This window comes from Chenopodium album, chromosome 1, assembly GCF_948465745.1.
Source record: "Chenopodium album chromosome 1, dcCheAlbu1.1, whole genome shotgun sequence".
NCBI lineage: Eukaryota > Viridiplantae > Streptophyta > Magnoliopsida > Caryophyllales > Amaranthaceae > Chenopodium > Chenopodium album.
Window position 1 is genome coordinate 81692175 of NC_137834.1, and position 23748 is coordinate 81715922.

Sequence of the window (23748 nt, forward strand, 5' to 3'; positions counted from 1 at the left end):
TTCAAGCCTTTGGGAGCCTATCTTATATTGCAGAAGATATCACACACCAGTCTGAGGGAGCAACTGAGGGGGACGGGGGTAGGCACTAGGCAGTATAACTTACATCATTTTCCCAGCAGATTCTGATTCTCGACTTTAAACCTGAACTCAGCAAAAACTGGATATCTAATATTCATGAATGCATTAACACATGGGCAGTATAACAACAGATTCTCGACTTGAACCCTGAAATCACCACAAACTTGCATACAGAGAATTCTTGAGTGCATCAATACATCATCCATAGAGGATGCGATTTACATTTAATATTGTGCATTGACTATGACATGCATATCTTCATGCACCATTTCGCACATTGTTAATTAGTAGAAACTATTCTACAACAGCAGCCTACCCAACTTTAAACGGATGAAAACAAATTGAACCGCAATTTTGTCCAGTCATTCCAGAGAAAGCATGCACCCTACAGCCCTGCGGGATCAATTTAAGGTAAGATTAAAGTAATAAAATTTTCAAAATCCGCAAAAAAAAAAAAAAAAAAAAAAACAGAGCAATAGGTAAAGATAACTGAAAGTTAACTCCTAATCTTAGTAACTTTTGAACAAATGTATACTTCTCATTTCAACGAGTATGATTTTGATTGATAAAGTAAAATTAAGTACAATAAAAATAGATATAAAGTATTCAAGAGACTTGACGCTCTCGCAAAGCTAACTACACAATGCTTTTAAAAAAAAAAAAATAATTGTCAATTCTTCACATAATCCATGATCATATATATATAGAGAGAGAGAGAGCCCCTTAACCCCCCAACTTATTTTCTGTCTTATGTCTAGAGCTTCCCAACTGATTTACTGCGCAAATCCAATCATACACTCTTACTGCTGGTTCATCACGACAAAGTATAAATAACATTTATGCTCTCATTGCTCAGTGGATCCTGAAAACCCAATAAAAGGACCTAGACAAATTACAGATGCCAAAGTATAAATAACATTCATGCTCTCATTGCTCAGTGGATCCTGGGTGCCTGAAGCTAGTGCCCTATAATTCTTGTGATGATTACTGGTGGTTTTTTTCTATTAGTGACAGTAAAATATTACCGTCTATCTGAACTTTAACTGCCAAAATTACACCGGCCTTTTTTCATTTAATTAGTGCACAAAATCACCTTATTAGAATACAGCTATTGATTATCCGGAAATGACTATCCTAACTCCTAACAAAGGTCACTGATCTGGTGATTACTCTGATTAATCCTAATGCTGTATACTTGATGTTTAAGCTGTCTCAGAGTGCATTATTTATATCTCCCTTGAAATAGTAAGACTAAAGTGTCTTAGATAACAACTATTCTTTATCAGGCGAATTTCACAATCCAGTCCTTTGGGAGTTCAATCTATCATGTATTACATCTCTAGACTGGTAATGTTAGGAATGGCAACATTTACACAAGGTTGGAGACATTATACTAGAATGTTGAGGATGCAAAAGGAGGAAAATGTGTCGGCTAGTACCTTTCACCAAGTGCCTTTTTTTTTTTTTTTTGGGGGGGGGGGGGGGGGGGGGGGGGGGGGGTATCTAAAAACATGATGTTTGGCAGGGTTTTGCATTATGTGTCAATATCATGGCATATTAGTACCAAAAGTTCAGTTTTTAGGAAATATTCCGGCCTTGACTCCTTCATCCCTTTTTCCTTCGTTTCTGTAGTTTGTTCTCCTTCCCTCCCTAATTACTTCCTTCCATAAGCCTTCTTTATTTCCTTTCAACAGCTTTCATCTCTTTGAGAAGTTCCATCATGGTTATGACTCATGAGTTTGGCTTTCACAAATTCATATGGATCAGACATTGGTGAGTTCTGAATGCATTAGCCTACCATTGACGCAACTCAAACCCCTTTGGCTTAGGCTTCAAGGCACAGTGATCAATATTTGGAAAAGCTTATACAGGCAAAGATAGGACAAGCAACTGGTTAAAATCACCAGGCTGGTTTCTCAAAACTAGTGAGCAGTGTTGCATCCATCATGTAAAGAATTTCAGACTCATCAACTGCTGCAGCAGATGTCAATGGAATTCAGGCTGCGGTTGGAAATGGGGGGAGAAAGAGCAACTGACTCAGTTTGGCCACAGTAATACACAAAGCAATTTCTTTGCAATTCTGTTTGTTCTCAATTAGCACTTTCAGCCCAGCTCCGGACATTACCATGTGAATAACAAATGTCACTGCAAGTTAGAGGTCTGGCTGTTATCATGGAAATAACTAACCCTAAGGCTAGACTGTAGGATTTGAACCCAAGAAACGAACAATATGTCATCGTTTCTCATCATTTTCACCATCATTTGTGAGTTATAACTAACAAATTCAAATCTTAATGTTTTTATTCTAAGGCCACCGGGTCTCACAGTAACAAGCTTGATAACTGCATGTTAAATGATTTGTACTTTGATGGACTGGATGATTGGATGTCAACTAGCTTAGTCTATCGAATCCCGTACACCATAGCATCATGTTTGGAACAACCAGCTTAATGAGCAACAAAATTGACAAGAACCACAATATAAAACCCAAAATTGGCAAAAGGGGAGGCAGATTTGTGGAAATTATTGAAAATCATCATTTATCAAAGTTCAACTAATTTGATTTGACTATACTATTATTACATTACAAAAACTCACCCAAAATCCAACAGAAATTGTATAAACTTCAAATAATAACAAATTTGATCCAATAAATCAATGTCAAAGCACAGTAACTTCAAAAATTAAAAGACAAATTAATTCAACACCTAATCATAATCAATTTCCAAATCATGGACAATTTCATATTCATTATAAAGATTCAACCTTTAAAACTAACAAACAAAAATCAGCATATTTAATCAAATTAGGGTAATATCATACCTGAATCCAAAAATGGGCATTAAGAAAATCAAGCAGAAACAAGCTTAGCATGCTGAAAAAAGGCAGCAGAACAAAGAACAGATGCAATGAAGCCGAAAATACCAAGACCAATCATCAATGAAATACCAGCCAAAGCCATATCCATTATCGATTGAATACTCAATAAACCCATCAACATTTTTTCTCAATCTCTTTTTTTTTTTTTTTTTCCTATTTTCTGAGAGATTTTCAACCAAAGAAGATGAAATTAGAAGAAAGGTGACATTTTTGAAGAGGTAGAATTTAAGAAAAGCGGATAAAATACACCGCTTTGTTTATTAGCAATTGAAATTCGACACCGGAATGTTTGAAATTCGACACTTGTCTTAGATTTAGCAATTTGGTTTAAAGCCAATTTTTTTTTTTTTTTTTTTTTTTTTTTTTTTTTACAGATTTGTTTGAGTTCTTGGCGTATGCCGAAATTTCTCATCTCATGCCAATTTGATGATAGTGATATGGAAGGGTAACTACTAATTAGTTACTACTCCATCCGTACTTTGACTTTTTACCTTTTTCAGAACGTATCTTAGAACACATATACTACCTCCGTTACATATTATTTGCAACGATTAGACATTTTTCCTCTCTACTTTATGTCAAATCGTTGCAAATAATATGTAACAGAGGTAGTATTTTCATTTCATACAAGTAAAAATTATAAAAATGTGATAATTGATAAAATATGCAATAAATCGAATCTAACAAAATCACTCATGATAATATTATCTGTTATAAATTGATGGTAATTTATCGTCAAAGTTTACAAAATTTACAAAAAAAAAAAGGACAATGGGGCAAAAATAAAGGAACAGAGCGAGTAGTTGTCTACAAAGCCCAAACAAGTGAAGAGTCCCATTACTCCAATTAGGGTTTTGGTCTTTTATATTGATATTGTTATAAACACGAGTGTATCTACGTTTCTAGGTACGTCTAAGTTTAAGCTACAGTGTATCTACAATTCTACATTTGTAGGTACGTCTTCAATTTGGAGTTGTCTTAACATTCAAGATTCAAGAATAGTACAAAGTAAATCATTAGACATGTTTCAAGATAATATACTGCTTGTGTAGATGTGTATAGGTTTACATAATGCAAAAATAGATGTACTCCGTAGCAAAGATAATATTCAGTACTAAATATCAATTTGATCACATTAGTTTTAGAGCATTAATTATAAAGATTTTTTCTAATTATAAAAGATTAGAAATTTGACTAGAAAAATCCAAACAACTGGATCTTAAATAACTATGAGGATAAATTTTAAAAATGAGGAAATTCTATAAAAATTATTGAGAATGGATGAATTTTTCCCTTTTAAAGTCAACAAAATGGCTTAGAATACCTTTTACCATTCATTTTATCAAAGTTTAAACTTGTTTTCGAAATGATCAATGAGATTTAAGAGGGCGAGTATTAGAGTGTATCTAATATTCCATACACTATTGTCCTAATAATCTAATGTAAATCGTCTCAAATCATCCCAACACACTTACTTACTAACAATAAACCCCACTCAATAACTATTTTTTTTTTTAAAGGACTCAATAACTTACAATTTGAACACTTTTGATACATCCGAGTATAGAATAAACATACCCCGAATCTTCAAAAGCCCAATAATCAAATATGGGCTCGAAAAAAAAAAGCCATCAAATAATGGTAGTATGAAAAAACCGCTCTAAATTTCCCTCCCTCTTTCTTCGTTTATTTCCCTCCTCCTCCAAATTTCCCCAATTCTATTTCGCTTTCTCTCACTAAATTCTCTACTTTTGCATTCTCCTTCCTTTCGCAGGTAAATTAATCGTCAAATTCTTCTAAATTCCTCCATTTTTCTTACTTTAATGCTATAATTTGATGTTATTTTGATCTTATTCTTCCATTTATTTTTGTTTCTTAGCTTCGATCTGAAGCTTGCTTATTCAGTTGTAGTGTAATTTCTCGTTTTAGGTTTTAATTCGATTATTAGGGTTACAATTTGCTTGCTTAATTTTGATTCAATGAAGTTTATAACTTCCGAATTTATTACTCATTTTTTAAAAGTTAAAATTTTTGGCATTTGTTTTACTCGTTTTTTGTGGACTGAATTTGAATTTTGGACTTTTGATTATTGTTTATTGAAAAACCCTAGATTTTGTGTTGAATCATGATACTCATATTGATTACACCAATTGATGAATTATCAAGTTGTTTCATTCTAGTTTCGGAATTTTCTACCAAGAAGTAAGACTAGTGAATGATCTAGGGTTTTCCCTAATTTCCTAAACCGCTTGCATAAGCGATGTTTATCTTGAATTCCAACTTTGGAGTCATATTTTATCTTTACCTACCAATATTACCCAACATTACTCAATTAAGCTATATTGCCAATAAACTATGCTAATAAACTTCTAGAATTTGTTACGTACACCCGGGTGTACCGTACATCCAAGTAACCTAAGGTTAGTTTTTGCTCTTCATTTGATGATAAAATGAAAAACAATCATAAAATTGAGAACAAATACTCATGGGTGTATGGTTCACCCGGGTGTATATAACAAAACCTCTTGTAAACTACATTATTTCTTGCTATTGTCATTTCTTGTAGGTATAGATAAATTAGTCGAAACATTTAAATTTGAAACTAGTCCGGCTTTGTTTTTTTAGTACTACCAAGTATACCATAGCACCATTTCTCTTTCTATGGTTGTTTTTCTGCAGATGATAATGTGAAAAATCTTTTGTCATAGGTTTTAAACTTGGTGTTGAGGCTCTTACTGTTGCAGTGCATCTTCAGCTTTGAGAGAAATGCAATGAGTGCGGTAAACATCACAAATGTCGCTATCTTGGATAATCCAGCACCGTTTCTCAGCCCATTTCGATTCGAGATTTCATATGAGTGCTTGGTTCCACTTAAAGATGGTATGTTTCTCCCTATTTTTTACTTTGATGGATTAGTACCTTGTTATTGAGCTATGTATATTGTCATTCTGCTTGCTCATGGTGATTATTGCTCTACCCCCAGTTAGAAAGTCAGTTTAGGAGGTTGGACCTTTTGGCTTTTGGGTCTAGTAACTAGTTAGGGGGCTTAAATCAGCAGAATGTACACACACATATATATATATGCAAGCATCATAATCTACGCATTCATATATGTGAGCATGCAGTGGCACATATGCTCAAATGATGGTTCCGCAGACAAATTCCTGGAGCAGTTTGTTGGATATTTTGTGTTGATATTGATTTTGTTTGTCACATTAAAAATATCAAGCTTTCTTGAACAAACTTTCTTGTATCTTGCTAAATTATGAAGTATGAATGAGTGTATGCTGCTTGATTTTTATCACATTAAATACATGAACTCTCTGTCTGTTTTTCTATGAACTAAGTTGAAGAAAACAAGGTGATTGATTGTGTACATGATTGAACTATGGTTTTATGATGTACTTGGCTTTTTAGTTTTCAATTGGAATGTGGTCTAGAGAAGAATGAAGGGAAGAAGAGAGAAAAAAAAGAGTCATGTGAATTTCCTTGTCATGTGTGGGCTTGTGGTAGAATTACCAGGATTAGAGTAAACCTGAAACATCTGTATATGTATTTGCAAACATGGTAACACTTGTTGGAATTTGGAATTTCTTCGAATTATTATGTACTTGTATCATTGTATGTAGTATGCCCATACTCGGACCCCACTTTTAGCTCAAGTCTCTATGTCCAGATGTTCCAATAACGTGTATATGCCTATATGGTATGCCTTTATGTTAAATTTTTTATTGGATTAGATAGAAATTAGTTTTTCTTGAGGCTCTGAATGCAGCAGAAGATTCAAAAACAGAGCATTTGAATGGCCATGACTCATGGTTACATTGCTGTCCTTACAGTCTGCTCTCATATGTGGGGAAACCTTAAAGTCTGAAATGTAGATGCTCTTTCCCTTCCTTTTCTGACCCAGTAGGAGTCATGTTTGTAAACTAGGAGTCATGTTTGTAAACTACTCACATGAGTATAACTTCTCAATAGAACTATTATTGACCCACCCTTTTTTTTTAATTATTGTTAGGGGTGAGTGTGGGCTGTTCCTTGACCTTTAAATCATTTTGCAATGCTGGTATCTACCACCCTCTTAGTCCAAACAAATAAAAATTAATTACATGCCTGCTATCTTGTAATTAGGTATGTGGAATTGAAATGTAGGATCAATGCTTTTGGATGATTGGGTTTGTTGGTAGAAGTAACAAATGCCTATTGTGCATTTCGTGTATAATTGTTATCCCTGTCTTTAATGTCACCTGATGATGCATTTTTAAATTCTTGGTCTGTCAGATGTTTTTGATCATCATATATATTTTAAACGGATTGATTGGGTTCTATTTTTCTATGACAGATCTGGAATGGAAACTAATCTATGTAGGATCAGCTGAAGATGAGACATATGACCAACTCTTGGAAAGTGTTCTTGTGGGACCTGTCAATGCTGGAAACTTTCGCTTTGTTCTTCAGGTCATCTATAAACTTCCACGTTGTAACTGTTGATTTTGGGTACTTGTAATTTTAAATCACTCCTGATGTTCTGTGTGCCTCGTGCTAGGCTGACCCTCCAGATCCTTCAAAAATTTGTGAAGCGGATATAATTGGTGTCACAGTGTTACTATTGACGTGCTCATACATGGGGCAGGAATTTATTAGAGTAGGATATTATGTGAACAATGATTATGATGATGAGCAGCTGAGGGAAGAGCCACCTCAGAAGGTTTTGATTGACAGAGTTCAGAGGAATATTTTAGCTGATAAGCCAAGAGTCACTAAGTTTCCTATCAATTTTCAGCCAGAGAATAGTGAGCACGTAGACCAACCTGAGCATGTAGACCAACCTGCAGAATCTCTTGATCATGCTACAGAAAACAATGTGCAAGAACAATTGCCACCGCCATCAGTTGATAATCAGTCTGAGTAGCTGTAGCAGTTTCTGAAAATGGAAGTAGTTGCTTAGTTCTGACCAAGCCACACTTATAGTTAGGTGCAATGAGTAATTTTGACGACATTATGCTTGAAGTGAATGTGAAATGACATAGGTCAACATAGAGTGCTGAATGTGCTGTACAAACTGCCGATATATGGTGTTTTTGAGTGCTCTAGAATGAAGGTCATTGCGGATTTCACCTGAACCAAATATGAGAAGTTATGCTTTTCACTCAGCTGTGTTAAGCTTGTGTCTGTATCTTGGTGATGTTAGCAAACTGTGAATATGTGTTTTGGTGGTTACTTTCGATCTTGCTCAGCAAAACTATTGATGATTGTTTAGCTTCTACTGTTCCTGTTAATACTATAAGTCTATAAGTATGTTTTTGAAATCTCTGCGCAAATGTTCATGCTCATGCGTCTTGTCTGTGCATGAGTGGATCTGTCGCGGAGCAGGGTATGCTGATTACCAGCAAAAGTTATGACTTGTCTATGCTGATAAGTGAACTCCAAATTGATGAAAAATTGTGGTTTTGGACGTATTTCACAGCTATGCTTTTTCACTTCTACTCTATGTACACTATCTTTTTCGTGCCTCTACTCAGTTTTTTTTTTTTTTTTTTTTTTTTTTTTTTTTTTGGGAAACACTCAAAGGGTTAATCTATCTCTCTTTCTTTTTCTACAGAAGATATACGTAGTAAGAAAATTTAGTGGTATAAGTAAATATTTCCGATGCTAAATTTTTTTAAAGTACCAGATTATTTTTTTGATACTAAAGGTTTATGACTCAAACTCAGTATTAGACTTTACTATAGAGTCCGAAATTTTTATCGGATACATATAACATCATAGTGTCTATTGGGGAGATTGGGTAGGCAATTGGGCATGGATTGGGGGCTTGAATCTATCGTTATCAGATTGGTACTATTTTACTAGTATTTTATAACCAATAACAACGTAAATGGTATGCCTTTGTCAAAAAAAAAAAAAAAAAAAAAAAAAATGTAAATGATATAGAGTACATATCATCCTAACTGAAGTTCCACAAGCCAAACTTTGGTACACAAATTTCCACTACGATCAAATATTTGGATCTTTAAAATGATAAGCAAATTTATTTACAATTTTGTCACTTGATAATCAAGGAGATAATTCCACAAAAGCCTTCATTTACTTCGTAATGTGGGATATGATTTTGTTCTTTTAGGGAAACATAAATATATGATAGGATTAGATTCGTCTCAATGTAACATGGAGGTTTTTTTTATGTATACTCCCTCCGTCCCTAAATTACATTCCTGATTTCTTATTTGGGTATTCCAAAATTACATTCCTCCTTTTCATTTTTGGTAAATTTTTTTTTCCAAATATCCCAAATTAACTCTTTTTTTCTGTTGTATATTTAATGTTTTCTCCCTCTTACTATCCTAATCTCACTCTTATTTTCTCTCTCCATCGTTTTTCTCAAGTTTGTACTTCCCATAACTAACCTAATGAATATGATAGGTTCTTAATTTTCAATTAGAAGCATGTTATTGGTTCTTTTTTTTTTTTGGCAAAGGACATGGCAGCATTAATCATTAATCTATCTTTGTTTTACTCAAAGACATCATTTAATGTGTTGTATTTCCCATTAAAATATTTCATTATTGTTATTTGTCTTATTTTTTTCCTCATAATTCTCGTGTAATTTTACAAACAGGAATGTAATTTAGGGACGGAGGGAGTAAGTTTTATTAATGTATAACTAAAGATATTAGTTCCCCTCAATATATATATATATATATTTTCAAGCACCATTAATATTAATTTTTTACCAAAATTCTCTCCAATTTAATTTACTTTTTTAAGGTACTTTTACTACTTCTAATTCATGTTTATTAATTCCCGTGAAAATTGCCAAAAATGACTATCAATAGGGATGGAGGGAGTATATCTTAACTTTATTTAGTGTACTTGAACTTATTCTATTTTATTTAAAATGATTAAAAAAAGAAAGAAAGAAATAAAGAGACCCAAATATTTAACAGCTCACCTTAATAACGTTAAAGTGTAACTCGATGATGTTTCCTAGGGAAGCAAAATTAGAAATTAAATTATAGCATCAATTGACCTTGGTGGGTAAGGTATGTGATGATACTTTTGACTTTTTGTATGCTTTTAGAATTCCAAGATTCATTTAATTGATCAATTTAATCTCTAGTCTTCAATCTCCATTTCCCACCAATCACCCAATCTCTTTTTCTTCATTTAATATTCCATGCAAATCTTCTCTTATTTATTTGCCCACTCTCCCATAAAAATGTCTCTCCTCTTCATCTTTTTATTATTTTCTATATTTCTCTCTAATTGCTTTTTTTGGTAGACATGGCCAAATGCTTCTTAACGTTTATTTTTGCTCTACTTTTACTCTCTTCTTTGGTAAATGTTCAAGCTACAAGACTTGTTCCTAGAGATATTAAGCCACAAACATCCAATGTAAGTAACTTATAGCTTTCCTTGTTTATTTGTTCCGATGATATATTACTCTTTCTGTTCGGAATTGATAGTCACGTGTATAGTTTAACTAGCTAAGCTAGTACGTGTGTACCAAGGTTCTTTATAGCATCGTGATTTCTTTGAACATACTTTATTTTTATATTTGTAGGAATCAAGTATCAATCAAGAAGGTTGCACTAGTATGGGCGGTGAAGATTGCATGTTAAACAGCACTATGGTTGATCACACGGACTACATTTATACCCAAGAAATTGAGAATCCATGAAAGTTAAATTGTCCTCTTTTAATTTCAATAGAAATTTTGAGAAACTTTGACAAAAGTGTAATTAGTCTTTAAATTAGTATGGAGTATGAATGAACTTCTAGAATTTTGATAATCTGGAACTATTGTTTTCTCGCTACTAATGTGTGTACAAATACGAAGTTTTTATGACGTATTAATATACACTTTACTAAACTTTGTCATCTATCTAAATCTATTTTAAAATTATTTAGTCATAGAATTCTTTTTCTACTTTCAATCAATCAATCAATCAATCAAAGCCTTAATCCCAAAAGTGGGGTCGGCTAACATGAACCAAATTTGATTATTCCGTGTAGTCATCAACATAAATCTTTCTCCTCCATCCCTTACGATCCAAAACTTCATCCTCACGTAAATCCATGCACTTCATATCCTTCCTCACTCCTTCCAACCAAGTCATCTTTGGTCTCCCTCTTCCTCGTTTAATCCCTCCATGGTCCCACTCTTCCACTCTTCGCACCGGTGCACCCTCGGGTCTCCGTCTTACATGTCCAAACCAACGCAGACGATTTTCCCTTAATTTATCTACAATGCCCGCCACACCTACTTTCTTGCGAATAACCTCATTTCTGATTCTATCTCTTAAAGTGTTTCCACACATCCACCTTAACATGCGCATTTCCGTAACCTCCATCTTTTTAATATGCTCTTTCTTAGAAGCCCAACATTCTGTACCATAGAGCAACACTGGTCTTATGGCAGTCCTGTAGAATTTTCCCTTCAACTTTAAGGGAATGCTGCGGTCGCATAGCACTCCCGTGGCCGCTCTCCATTTAAGCCACCCTGACTTAATCCTGTGGGTCACGTCTTGATCAATGTCACCATTCTTCTGGATGATCGACCCTAGGTACTTAAAACATTCACTCATGGTCAAATCCTTTCCATCCAAACTCACCACTTCATTGCTTGTCCCCCTCTGAGTGCCAAAACGACATACCAAATATTCAGTCTTACTCCGACTTAGCTTAAACCCTCTAGATTCCAACCTTTGCCTCCATTGCTCCAACTTGACATTAACCCCATCCTTAGTCTCATCCACCAAAACGATATCATCTGCGAACAGCATACAGCATGGAACCTCATCTTGAATTGGTCTAGTTAATTCGTCTAGAACCGTTGCAAAAAGAAAAGGGCTTAATGCAGACCCTTGATGCAATCCGATTGTAATAGGGAAATCTTTTGTCAACCCTCCGCATGTCCTCACATTTGTTGACACATCCCGATACATATCCTTAACTAGGTCTACATACCTTCGTGGGATACCTTTCTTCAACATTGCCCACCAAAGTATCTCTCTTGGCACCTTGTCATATGCCTTCTCTAAATCAATAAAGACCATATGAAGATCTTTCTTCTTTACCCTATAAAACTCCATCATTTGTCTTATCAAATGGATTGCGTCCATAGTAGATCTCCCAGGCATAAAACCAAATTGGTTATCTGAAATGCTTGTGCATGCCCTCAACCTTTGTTCAATCACCCTTTCCCACAACTTCATAGTATGGCTCATAAGCTTAATTCCTCGATAGTTAGAACAATCTTGAGCGTCTCCTTTGTTTTTATAAACCGGGACCAAGGTGCTCTTCCTCCAATCTTGTGGGATCCTTGTAGCCGTCCATATCTTGTTGAAAAGGTTTGTTAACCAATCAATACCAATCTTACCCAAACACCTCCACACCTCTATCGGTACCCCATCAGGGCCAACCGCCTTCTTAGGTTTCATCTTCCTCAGTGCAATCTCCACCTCTACTCTCCTAATCCTTCGCACATACTCCATGTTGATTTCTTCATCACTCATAGAGGTATCTCCTATCACAACTCCATTACTTCCATTAAATAATTCATCGAAGTACCCCTTCCACCTGTCCTTGATGCCCTCCTCTTGCACTAGGACCATTTGGTTCTTATCTTTGACACACTTCACCATGCCAATATCCTTCCTTGCCTCTTGTCTTCTCTTTGCCATCTTATAAATGATCCTTTCTCCCTCCTTGGAATCAAGCTTTTCATAAACCTCCTGATATGCCTTTTCTTTTGCTTGGCGAACAGCTGCCTTTGCCTTACTCTTAGCCTCCTTATACGCTGCAAAGGTTTCATCACTCCTACATTTTCCTAAGGCTTGATAGCATTCCCTTTTTTGCTTAATTACTGCTTTCACCTCTTCATTCCACCACGAAGTATCTCTCTGTACCGAAGTTCTTCCCCTTACTTCCCCTAAGACCTCTTTGGCCACTCTTAGGAAACAGTTCTTCATTCGTAACCAGGTCATGTCCGGATCCACCTCTCCATCCCAATCCGCTTCTTCAATTACCTTTTCTGTAAAAACCTTAGCTTTTGCATCCCTTAGGGTCCACCATCTTATCCTTGGTTCTTCTTGTCTAACTTTTTTCTTCGCCTTCTCTTTCAGACGAATAGTCATTTCAGACGAATTCTTTTTCTACTTTACTTTTGTTAAATAAATGTATCTGTTCCATACTATCAGAATAACCAATTATTAGTTACTTCAATTTCTGAAAACAAAAGAGTTTTAGCTTAAAGTTTATTGGGTCGGATGAATTGAGTTTGGAGTATCCGAGTATGTCAACAAGTGAAGTGATTTGATCAAATTAGCAACGAAAAGTTGGACAATTAAAATTAATTACTTTTTGTTCCAAATGAGCTCTGGTAACTTGTGTCTGGAGTATTTAAAGGTTTATCGTCCAATTAAGTACGTACCTGCACAGTCAACGTGGATTAGCTAACCCGGGGTATTGTTTGGGGATAACCGCTCTTATGCTAAACTTAGCAACTGATGTCAAGAATAAGAATGGAAATGAGGAAGTGTTTAAGGGAGAAAGAGAGAGAGAGATTGTACCTCAATAGTGATTTATGCTTGGCTATTTATAGAAAAACAACCAAACTGGTGCCACATATCGGCGTAAGACCTAGTAAGCAGAAGGTGCCTACGCGATCATAAGCAGCTCTTCCCGTGACTATGAAAGAAGTCGTTACAAAGAGTATGCTGATAACAGTGTTTGTAAGAAAGTTACAGCCTGAGCTAATTCTATCCTAGCACTATCCCCGTACACTTGAGTTTAGGCAATGCTCGAGGTTATTTGTTAGGTATTGGAACAACATTTTTGACCCGAAATGTCAATAACACACTATTTTAACCCCAAACATTCCCAAGTTAGTCCAATATCTCTGGACTTGATCGGAGAAATATTTATTGTACCACAAATATATTAAAATGTAGATAAGTTTGTTATTTCCAAGTATTTAAGCGTCGTTTGGTTAATCTAAATCACAACCACCACAAAACAACCATATATACAACCACCAATTCACTTATATTCTTTCCCACTTTTTTCAACCCCATGAAAATCTAACCACCCACCGCCCCCCTCCCTCCACCCCTTCACCCCAACCACCTTCGATCTCCTTCCATACCCTCAGTGGCGGATCCAGGATTTTCGAACTGGTGAGTCACCATCAATAACTGATCACTTGTTTCAATCCAAAAATTATATATATGTATATATAAAAAATATATTTCACCAAAATGATTTCAATCCAAAAATAGGACATAAAAATCCATACTATAATAGTACTTAAAAATTCAATCTTACAAGTCGAAAGTACGTACTCCAAATAAATAACATGTTACAAACAAATAGTACTATAAAATTATTACATTAAATTAACTTTATTGTACAAGAATTATTAAAAAATTATACGGAGTACACAAAAAATAAAATATAAAAAATAAAATAAAATAGTGAGATAACTTAAGAGACCTGTTATTAAATATAACAGCTCTCTTTAATGAAAAAAAAAGCAGCGCAACAAGTATTCATATACAATGTCAGCAGAAAAAGAGACCTGCTATCTGAATAACCGGTCTCTTTGTTATTTAAAAAAATCTGACAGTGTTAGGCAGCAATAGCAGCAAAGAGACCGCCTATCTATAATAGGAGGTCTCTTTGATATTTTTTTTTTAAAAAAAAAAAACATGTTTTTTTGCTGGTGAGTCACGTGACTCACCATGCACCTACATAGTTCCGCCCCTTCATACCCTAGAACCCCCCCACCCCTTCACCCCAACCACCTTCGATCTCCTTCCATACCCTAGCAAAACCCCAACCGCCCCTCCTCCTGCCCTCGGGTTGGGGGAGGTGGTTGGGTGGTTCAGTGACGGGGTTAGGGTAAAAGAATTGTGGTGTTGTGGACTTGTGGTATGGTGGTGTAATAGTGGATAAGGAAAGAGAAAGGAAAAACCTAATAAGAATGGAGAATGAACTTGAAAGACTTTGGGGGGAATGAGGGGATCCGGAATGAGGAGGGTATAGGGAAAGGGAAAAAGGTCTAACAAACACCATCTAAAGGAATAAGAGCAGTTTATTCTTTTACCCTATGATGAATATGTTATACTAATAAGCAATAAAACAGAATTAACTTATCTCTTGATGCGTGAACCAAACTGACAATAGCCGCGTCGTGGAGAACCACTGACCTAAAAGACGATTCCGCGCTACCTCCCGGTGCAGTAGACAGTTGCGGTCGCCCTCCAGGATAAGCACGGCGCCGGAGTTTATGTGCACTCACAAACCCGACTGGAACTCAGAATACTTGCCCAGAAAACAGAACGAGGAGAACATGTGTTTTGATAATTTTAGAGAAGAGAGAAGACTGATTGTGTTGTTTAGACTGAGAAAACCACCGAGTATTTATAGGCTGAAGAGGAAAAACGGGAAGCATAAAAGGTGGGAAGAATCTGGCCAAGAAAATGACCAGATTAATTTAGTCAGTCAACAACCGAGGCAAGAAACAAGGAATTAATCAGTCAGCTACAATCAAGGAATTAATGATTGAATTAATTCCGTAATCCCAACAGTCAGAAAAGAATAATCCCAATAGACAAAAAGGAATATTCTGTTTAACAAAGAAAGGGAAATAAAATTTCTCCAAAAAGATAACAAGGACCCACGCCCGCGCATCGCATTCCCCAAGACCCCAAGTCCCGAGGCCCGAGCCCGACCCGGCCCGGCTCGCGCGCGCGTGTGTGTGGAGTAACACACACCTCCAACTCACTCAACTAAGTAGTGATAAAGCACTACAATATAAAAACAAGGAAACACCTCACTCCCCAATCAATGTGGACTTTGTTTTTCCCCAACACTCTTGTTTTTTTATATCAAGAACTTCCAATAGAATATTGGCAAATACAAGTTAAAATGCCAGATTAACGTGGCACTTTTCGTAAATATGTTCAAATACCGTGGCTGTTAGTTCACTGATTTTGGACAGCTGTCCATCCATTCATGTAATTATTGCTCTACAGTTAGTTGGTCATCCAATGCAAATGACGCATGTGCCCTTGCAATGATACTTGAAAAGACGATTATACCCCCACATAAATAAAAATTTGTTTATCTATAGAATGAACTGGGCAGTGTTCGATGAATATTCCAACCAAACGGCCCCTAATATATTACATATTTGAACCCACAACCTCCAGGCCCACAAAAAAATGCTCAGCCACAAAAATGGTTATTGATACATTTTGTAGCAAAAGTTTTTAATTTTTTTTCTATTTTTTATTATTTTAATAGTATGTTCAAATTGGGCCCTTAGCTACCCTTTCCTAGGCCATTGCACTCCTCGCTACACCCAACTCCCAAGGTCACCTCTAACCTCTATAATATTTCTTATAAGAAAACAAAATAAAGGAAAACTGTTTTTACAATTATGTTCTCCCCTGAAAATTATTTCCATAAAAATCATTTTCCCAAAAATATAATTATTGTTATAATAAACGGAGCCTAAAGAGAAAACCACAAAGGGCGAAAGCCGGTACATCGTACGGACCAGTGGAACACATAATTTATGGATAATGTAAAGTTGAAAGATAATCTTGCGGACTGAATTAAGCGAGGACTGAGGAGCAGTGGGCTAACAGTAATTAAAGCCCAACTTTGTAGGGCCTTTGAGGGCGATGGACACATTGGACAGGAACAACGTAAGACTACAAGATACTTCATACACAAATTACTGTTCAAGTTGAAGCAATTTATGTGTCAAAAAAAAAAGTTGAACCAATTTAATTTTCAAATGCTGACATACGGAGTACATTAAATACAACATGTACAGTAGCTAGTAAATAAATTACTGTTATAGCATCAACATGTCATCATTAAGTGTATGTTCTCGTACATTTATTTTCAGTTTAGTTAAGTTCAGTTCAGCTCGGTTTAGTTCAGCTCCTAATTTCCTTCTCTTATAAAATATTCATTTCAATTCAGTTCAGTTCAGCTGAGTTCAGTCTATGAGAATAGGCCCTAAGTTAGTCATTTGGTATTAGAGTCTTGGGTCAATTGTTACGAATGAATAAATATACTTCGTATAAGTTTTAAATTGTTAAGTAAATACTACTATTGATGTTTTTTAGTTGCAACTTTGGAATATTGTATATCTCTCAAATAATACCCAAAGTTGCAACTAAAAAAAATCGGAGGTAGAACATAAATAAGACTATATTTAAAAATATCAGTTCATTAGTATTTTGTTCCATAACCTATGAAATAATCCCAAAAACTCTTGTCTGCTGATTTAGATCAAGAGCTATGGTGCAAATTGTTGTATCAACTGTAGGAAGTAAATAAGTTACTGTAATAACTTAAACCTGGCAACATTGAGTGAGTCAACTGGAATCATAGTCTTAGGTTATATCATTTGGTCCGACAACTTTCTCTTGATAAATTAATTTAGGTAGATTCATAGGTGTAATGAGTCAATTTGCTCTTTCCATATCTATGTCTTAGCTTGCTCCATCCTTAACCATCTAATATGGAATGATCATGTTTCTTAAACGGATATATAAATTGTATTATGCTAACAAAACATTTGTCGTTAAAAGTTTTAACATCAACCTTCCCTCAAAAGTTGTTCTAGAAACACCATACATTAATTAGTACTCCGTAATGAACTTCCGGGGTAGTAATCTATTAGGGTTTGTTTAATAAGTAATGTTACACATTTTTTATTGAGGGTATTATGGTAATTTCATCAAAAAAATTATCTAAAAAAGAAAGAAAAAATTTATTGCAAATAATATGTGGAATTCATTTTACAAATAATATGAAGTAGAGGTAGTAATTAAATTTGGTTTAATTAGAAAATGTCATATGCCATTCCAAAATTCGGTTATAGCATGAAGTATAAGTTATAAAAAATTTCAATAGTTGTACCACATTGATTTTTTATACTCCACTATTTCATATTAACTTTAACCTTGTTTTATTACTATTATGTAAAAATAAATATCATCATTTTTAATTATTGTTTGGTTAAAACCAGATTTTATTGATAGTTTAATGTTATACACTTATACTAGCTAGATTAGAACCCGTGCGGCGTGTGCTACACGATTTATATAAAACCTATTTTTATAATTTAAAAATTATTTTAAAAAATATATAGCTATTATACATGAATCTATATAAGAATTATGCTCCTTGTACAAAAATATTAGTAATTTTAAAATTTTAGATTTTTATCAAAATTATGACATACTACGTGTTCAAGGTAGCCAAATACATATTTCAAAGTAGGATCCCTAAGAGATCATTTATTAGTGTGTTATTTAATTAAAACCGTTTCAATCTCCTAAGATAAATTAATCCGTAATAGGTTGTAAATTTGTAATTGTAATGTAGAAGCTTTTAATATTTAAATTCCAAAAAAAGTTATATAGGATAGCTTAATTAAAAAATTGGAGTAATAACTAAATAAGAAGACATGTGGATAGGGATAATGTCAACGTACTCTATTTAAGTAATAATTAATAGATTTGTTAAAGGTTTAAGATTTAGATTTACAAAAAATCTTGCGTGGACCTAAAGCTTATACGTACGCAACTAACATTATATTATATTGAACATAGTGATCCTCATTTTTGCATAGTTTTCTTACTTTTAACATAGTTAACTTTATTAAAGCTTGTGTGACCTTTATATTATTTTCAACTTGAAGTAGGACGTTACGTTGAATATAATGACCTTGATTTTAACATAGCTAGTGACCTTTATTACTCATATTGACCAGTATACAAAAAAAATTCAAAAAAAACCCCACTTAATAGCCTTCATAATACCAAATTAACCAAATGACTTTTTAGAATTAACCAAATTAACCAAATGACTTTTATTTCAACATAATGACCTTTATTTTAAAATAGTTACTTTTTTTAAAAAAAAACTATTAATAAAACAACCGTAGTGTCTCTAAATTAATTGGTCCATAATAAATTAGTGTGAACCAGGTTCATTTAAGAGTTTGTTTTAGATTCATACAAATACTTCTTAAAAGTAATTCTAGCATACTATATTTACTAAGGAACTCATATACAATGAAATTTTTTATGAAAAATACTTTCTCCATTCTTTAATAATTGCAACAATAATTGAAGATCATATTTGTCTATGTATAAATATTAACTATTAATATCTTGTCAATATATATATATATTACTCCGTATTGATTAATATCAACAGGGTTGGGTTGAAATGGGTCGGGTCGGGTCAAATTTCGGGTTATTTAGTTCGAGTGACTTGGAACGCATGGGTCATTACGTACAAATTATGATAAATGGGTCAGTTCGTGTCAGGAATGAATTTTCCCTTATGTTGTATTGATGTATTCTCAAGTATATATATACATATACAACCTAGATAAACAGTGGAGAAGAATTAGTGTAGAAAAAAAATTAGGGTTTAGGGTTTTCGGAATGTAGGCTCCGCCATATCAGGAATGAATTTTCCCTTGTGTTGTATTGCTATATTCTCATAGGTGACCTTAACACATTGGCCCATTAACTAGTGTACAATATTAGGCTTAATAGATCGGGTTTTCTCTTAGTAACTCTGATTTAAAATTGGGTCAGATCATATTAATAGGTCAGGTCAGGAATTGATACTAATCTAGTGTCTAAGAAGTAAGAATGAGGAAAAATAATTTAGGTAGCTGGTAATATATTTAAGGAAAATTTGCTAAAAATAACACCACCTTTTATCGGTCGTTCCGTCTTTCAAGAATAAAACGACCTTTAGATTATTCCAAAATAAAACGACCATTGACACATACCTGCCAAAAATGAAACGTAACCTTTTAAAAAGGTTACTAGTGACACGTGTCACAATGTCATTAGTCAATTTTTAAAGGTTTTTTTAAAGGAAAATTTGCAAATTATAGCCATTTAAAATTCGTATTTTGCAAATTGCAGCCTTTTAAATTTTTTTTGCAAATTGCAGCCCAAAAGTTTGTATAAATTGTAAATTGCAGCCCGATTCAATTTTTTCATCGGATTACATGTTGAAAAATCTTCAGTTAAGGTTTTAGGGGTCATTTTAGTCCTTAGAGACCCGAATTGAGCTCGGAATTAGCAAAAAAATAACGTAAGTGTCTCATATTTACAGTTTCCCACTAATCGATACAGTTTTGTTACGCAAACGAGATACTCGCGTTATAATGTTGCTAATACCGAGCTCAATTCGGTCCCCTAAGACCTAAAATGACCCCTAAAACCTTAACCAAATATTTTTCAACATGTAAACCGATGAAAAAATTAAATCGGGCTGCAATTTACAATTTATACAAACTTTTGGGCTGCAATTTGCAAAAAAAAATTTAAATGGCTGCAATTTGCAAAATACGAACTTTAAATGGCTGCAATTTGCAAATTTTCCTTTTTTGAAAAAAACCTTAAAAAAAAAAAAAAACAATACTTAAAATTTTAAAATATAAATAATTAAAAAAAAACCTCCCTCCTTGGCAACCACCCCCACCGTTGGGCCTCCCCATAACCACCGGCGGCCAGAGTCCCAGCATCCTACCCCGGCGTCGGCGACACCCCTCCTAACCCAGACCCCGACCACCCGCTCCTTCCACTGAACCACCTTCCTCCCGCCCTAAAACCCTTCTCATTCACCTCAAAAACCCTCCTCCCTCCCCTCGAAAACGCTCCTCTCCCCACCGGCTGGCGCCAAACCACCTCCACTATTCCGGCGAACCAATTTCTCCCTTCCAACAACCGTCTCCACCCTCTTCCCCCCTTGAATCACCACCCGAAACTTTAACCCCAAATTGTTGTGATGGTTTTTGTTTCCCGAATCACCACCCCCATCAAGCTTTAACCCCCCAGATTTGTTTCCCGATGTTCGAGAAAGAGGGTGCTGCAAATGGGTCGGGAAGGGGAGGAGGTTGCCGGAAAGTGGAGGGGGGTGCCGGAAATGGGGTCGGAAAGGAAGGGGTGTCGAAAACGGGGTCTGGAAGGAAAGGGGTGTCGGAAAAGGGGTCAGGAAGAGGAGCGGTGCTTGAAATTGGGAAGGGGACCGGGAAGAGGGTGGTTTCAGGTAGGTGGTCTTGCTGGGGGGTGGTGGATGCCGGTGCAAGGGGGTGGGAAGAGGGTTTTTTTTTTTAATTCAAAAATTAAAAATAAAACTGTCAAATCATACTGGACACGTATCCCAGGGTAACCTGTAAAATAGTTGACCGGTTGTTTGTTTCATTTTTGACAAATGCATGTGAAAGGTGGTGTTATTTTAGAATAATCTAAAAGTCGTTCTATTCTTGGAAGACCGGTGAAAGGTGGTGTTATTTTTAGCAAATTTTCCTATATTTAATTAATGCACGGTGATGCATTAATTTATTTATTGCTGTGACGCATGATTAAAGACTATAATTATATTGTGCATTGTTTTTGTATCGCACGATTAGACTGTGTTGGGTTATTTTGTCCCCACGCCCACACCCCTTATTAAGCCACTTTCTCCATGCACTTGATGTCTCAAATAGAATCCATACATTGGAAAATATTTTTGGAGCTTTTTTGATTATATTTTGGACTTATTGGATATTTTTCTACTTATCCATTATATTTGAGTTAATGCCTTTTTCTTGACTATTCTCCAATGCTACAACCAACGTCGGGGTTCATCAATATACATAACTTAACTAATTAATTCATAAATTGGATTATAATGTAAATGGCTAAATGTATATTGCTTTTAGGATCTGTTTTGATTGACTGAACTGAACTTATTGGAGCTGAATATTTTATGAGAGAAAGAAATTAAGAACAAAACTGAAAATAATCCGTAAAGAACAGACCCTGACTTTTGAATGACGGTATCTCCTGACTTTTCAACCGTTTTTAAATAAAAGCATCATTTAGGATCTGTTTTTTTCAGCTTAATTTATGTTCAGTTCAGTTCAGTTCAATTCCTAATTTCATTCTCTCACAAATAATTCAGTTCAATTCAATTCAGCTCTGGTTAGTAAATCAGAACAGACCCTTATTTGCATTAGTTAAGATAAGCCATATAGATGTGAATAAAAAATACAGGAATTCTTTTTATCTAAACAATCGAAGTGACAAAAAAATGTTTGAATTGGGCCAACCCAAATAAAATTTTTATATGCATCAGTAGGCCACACAATCCAAATTCATAGCCGACCCCACTTTTGGGATTAAGGCTTTGATTGATTGATTGATCAGTAGGCCACACAACAATAGAGAAAGAGGTGGGGTGGCAAGAAAGAAGGATGTTTTCAACGAGAAAATAATTGTGAAAAAGTTGTGGTGACGGACGCAATTTGGTTGGCGAAAAATGTTAAATTGCCGATCGTCACCAAGGGCCAAGAGACTCATTATATATTGACCCAATGAGGCCAATGACATAAAAATTAATTATTGGTGCAAATGTGTAATATACAAGTTAAATTTAAAGATATTAGTAACTTCACATTATTTGTTGCATAGTAATAAGAGGTTATTTTAAAACAAACAAAAAAAAGGTTAGGTTTTTGGTTGATAAAGGTTCGAAGCAATGATAAAGGTTTGAATCAAAAAGAGATGTGACTATAATGTTTGTAATTAAACAAGGAATCCAAGTGAGGTTTACATTTGAAAAAATAAATTTTGAATGAGTGATAAAGTATAATGGAAAAATTGTCAAAAATAATACAAATTTTGAGCGGTTCGTTAAAAACAAGTCAATTTTTTTTAATTATTTCTAAATAATACAAACTTTGAGGGATATCCGCTTTAAACAAGTTATTTTACCTACAACTTATTTAGCCGGTTAATTTTTTTTATTTATCTTATAAAGTTGTTTAATAGTTTTTTAAAAAAATAATACAATGTCACGTGTTCCATATAACCTGTTCATGAGGTAACTAATCGGTTTTTAACTTGTTTAAATCGAATACCCCTCAAAGTTTGTATTATTCAAACATAATTACAAGTTTGACTTTTTTTTGCGGTTTGTTCAAAGTTTGTATTATTTTTGACAATTTTTCCAAGTATAAAACATATTCCTGGCCCTTAACTATGAGTTTAAGTTTTGGGTTGAATTGCTCCTTTATTATGGTATTAAAGTCAACGTAACACATTTAGAGGTTATAGGTTCGAATATCTTCCACTTTCACCTTTAATTGGAATATTAAGCAATGAGTATGAGGAGGGCCCAGGGTCCATGCTTCATCTACACTTCAAGCCTAAGAGGCTCTTGTTGCGTGAGGGGACGTGATAGAATTGAAAAAGAGGCTTGTTAATTACAGAGCAAATGTGCAATGATTATTACTACATATTTTTATTTTGTCACAACAGTATAACACATCACAAAGAAATTTAGAAGACATAAATTGGCTATATATACAAGAATATAATTAAAGATCTGATACTAAGGGGGCATTTGGTTAGCATATTTTTTGGATTGAAAACAGATTTGATTAAACCGATAACATAGGGCTTGTTTGACATTGTTTTTTTGTTTTTGGTTTTCAGTTTTTTTGAAAACAAAAAACCAAAAACAGGAAACAAGAAAAAGGTGTTTACACTTTTCTGTTGTCAGTTTTCAAAATTTTCACGATTTTAATAATTTGACTAATTTTTTATTCATTATATGACATATATCATATGATTTAGAAAAACAAAAAACCAAAAAACAGAAAATCACAGTGATGCCAAACGAACCCATAATCGTGTGTTTGGTTTTAAGGCATGGTAACAATTACCATTACCCTTCATTTGT

The 23748-nt window shown here is 34.5% G+C and overlaps 1 protein-coding gene and 1 long non-coding RNA gene across 2 annotated transcripts; both read left to right on the forward strand.

The window, feature by feature from the left end:
* Window positions 1-4597: 4597 nt before the first annotated feature.
* LOC145614300 (putative histone chaperone ASF1A) lies at window positions 4598-8442 on the forward strand. The gene is made up of 4 exons (XM_081669370.1): window positions 4598-4732; window positions 5667-5838; window positions 7301-7416; window positions 7505-8442. Exons 2-4 carry the CDS (start codon window positions 5730-5732, stop codon window positions 7868-7870), a joined length of 591 nt encoding a protein of 196 aa, XP_081525496.1. The 5' UTR covers window positions 4598-4732; window positions 5667-5729; the 3' UTR covers window positions 7871-8442.
* Window positions 8443-10184: 1742 nt separating this feature from the next.
* On the forward strand, window positions 10185-10775 carry LOC145614391 (uncharacterized). Its single transcript, XR_014107102.1, has 2 exons — window positions 10185-10353; window positions 10523-10775. It is a non-coding gene; the product is annotated as an uncharacterized LOC145614391 (long non-coding RNA).
* The last annotated feature ends 12973 nt before the right edge of the window (window positions 10776-23748 follow it).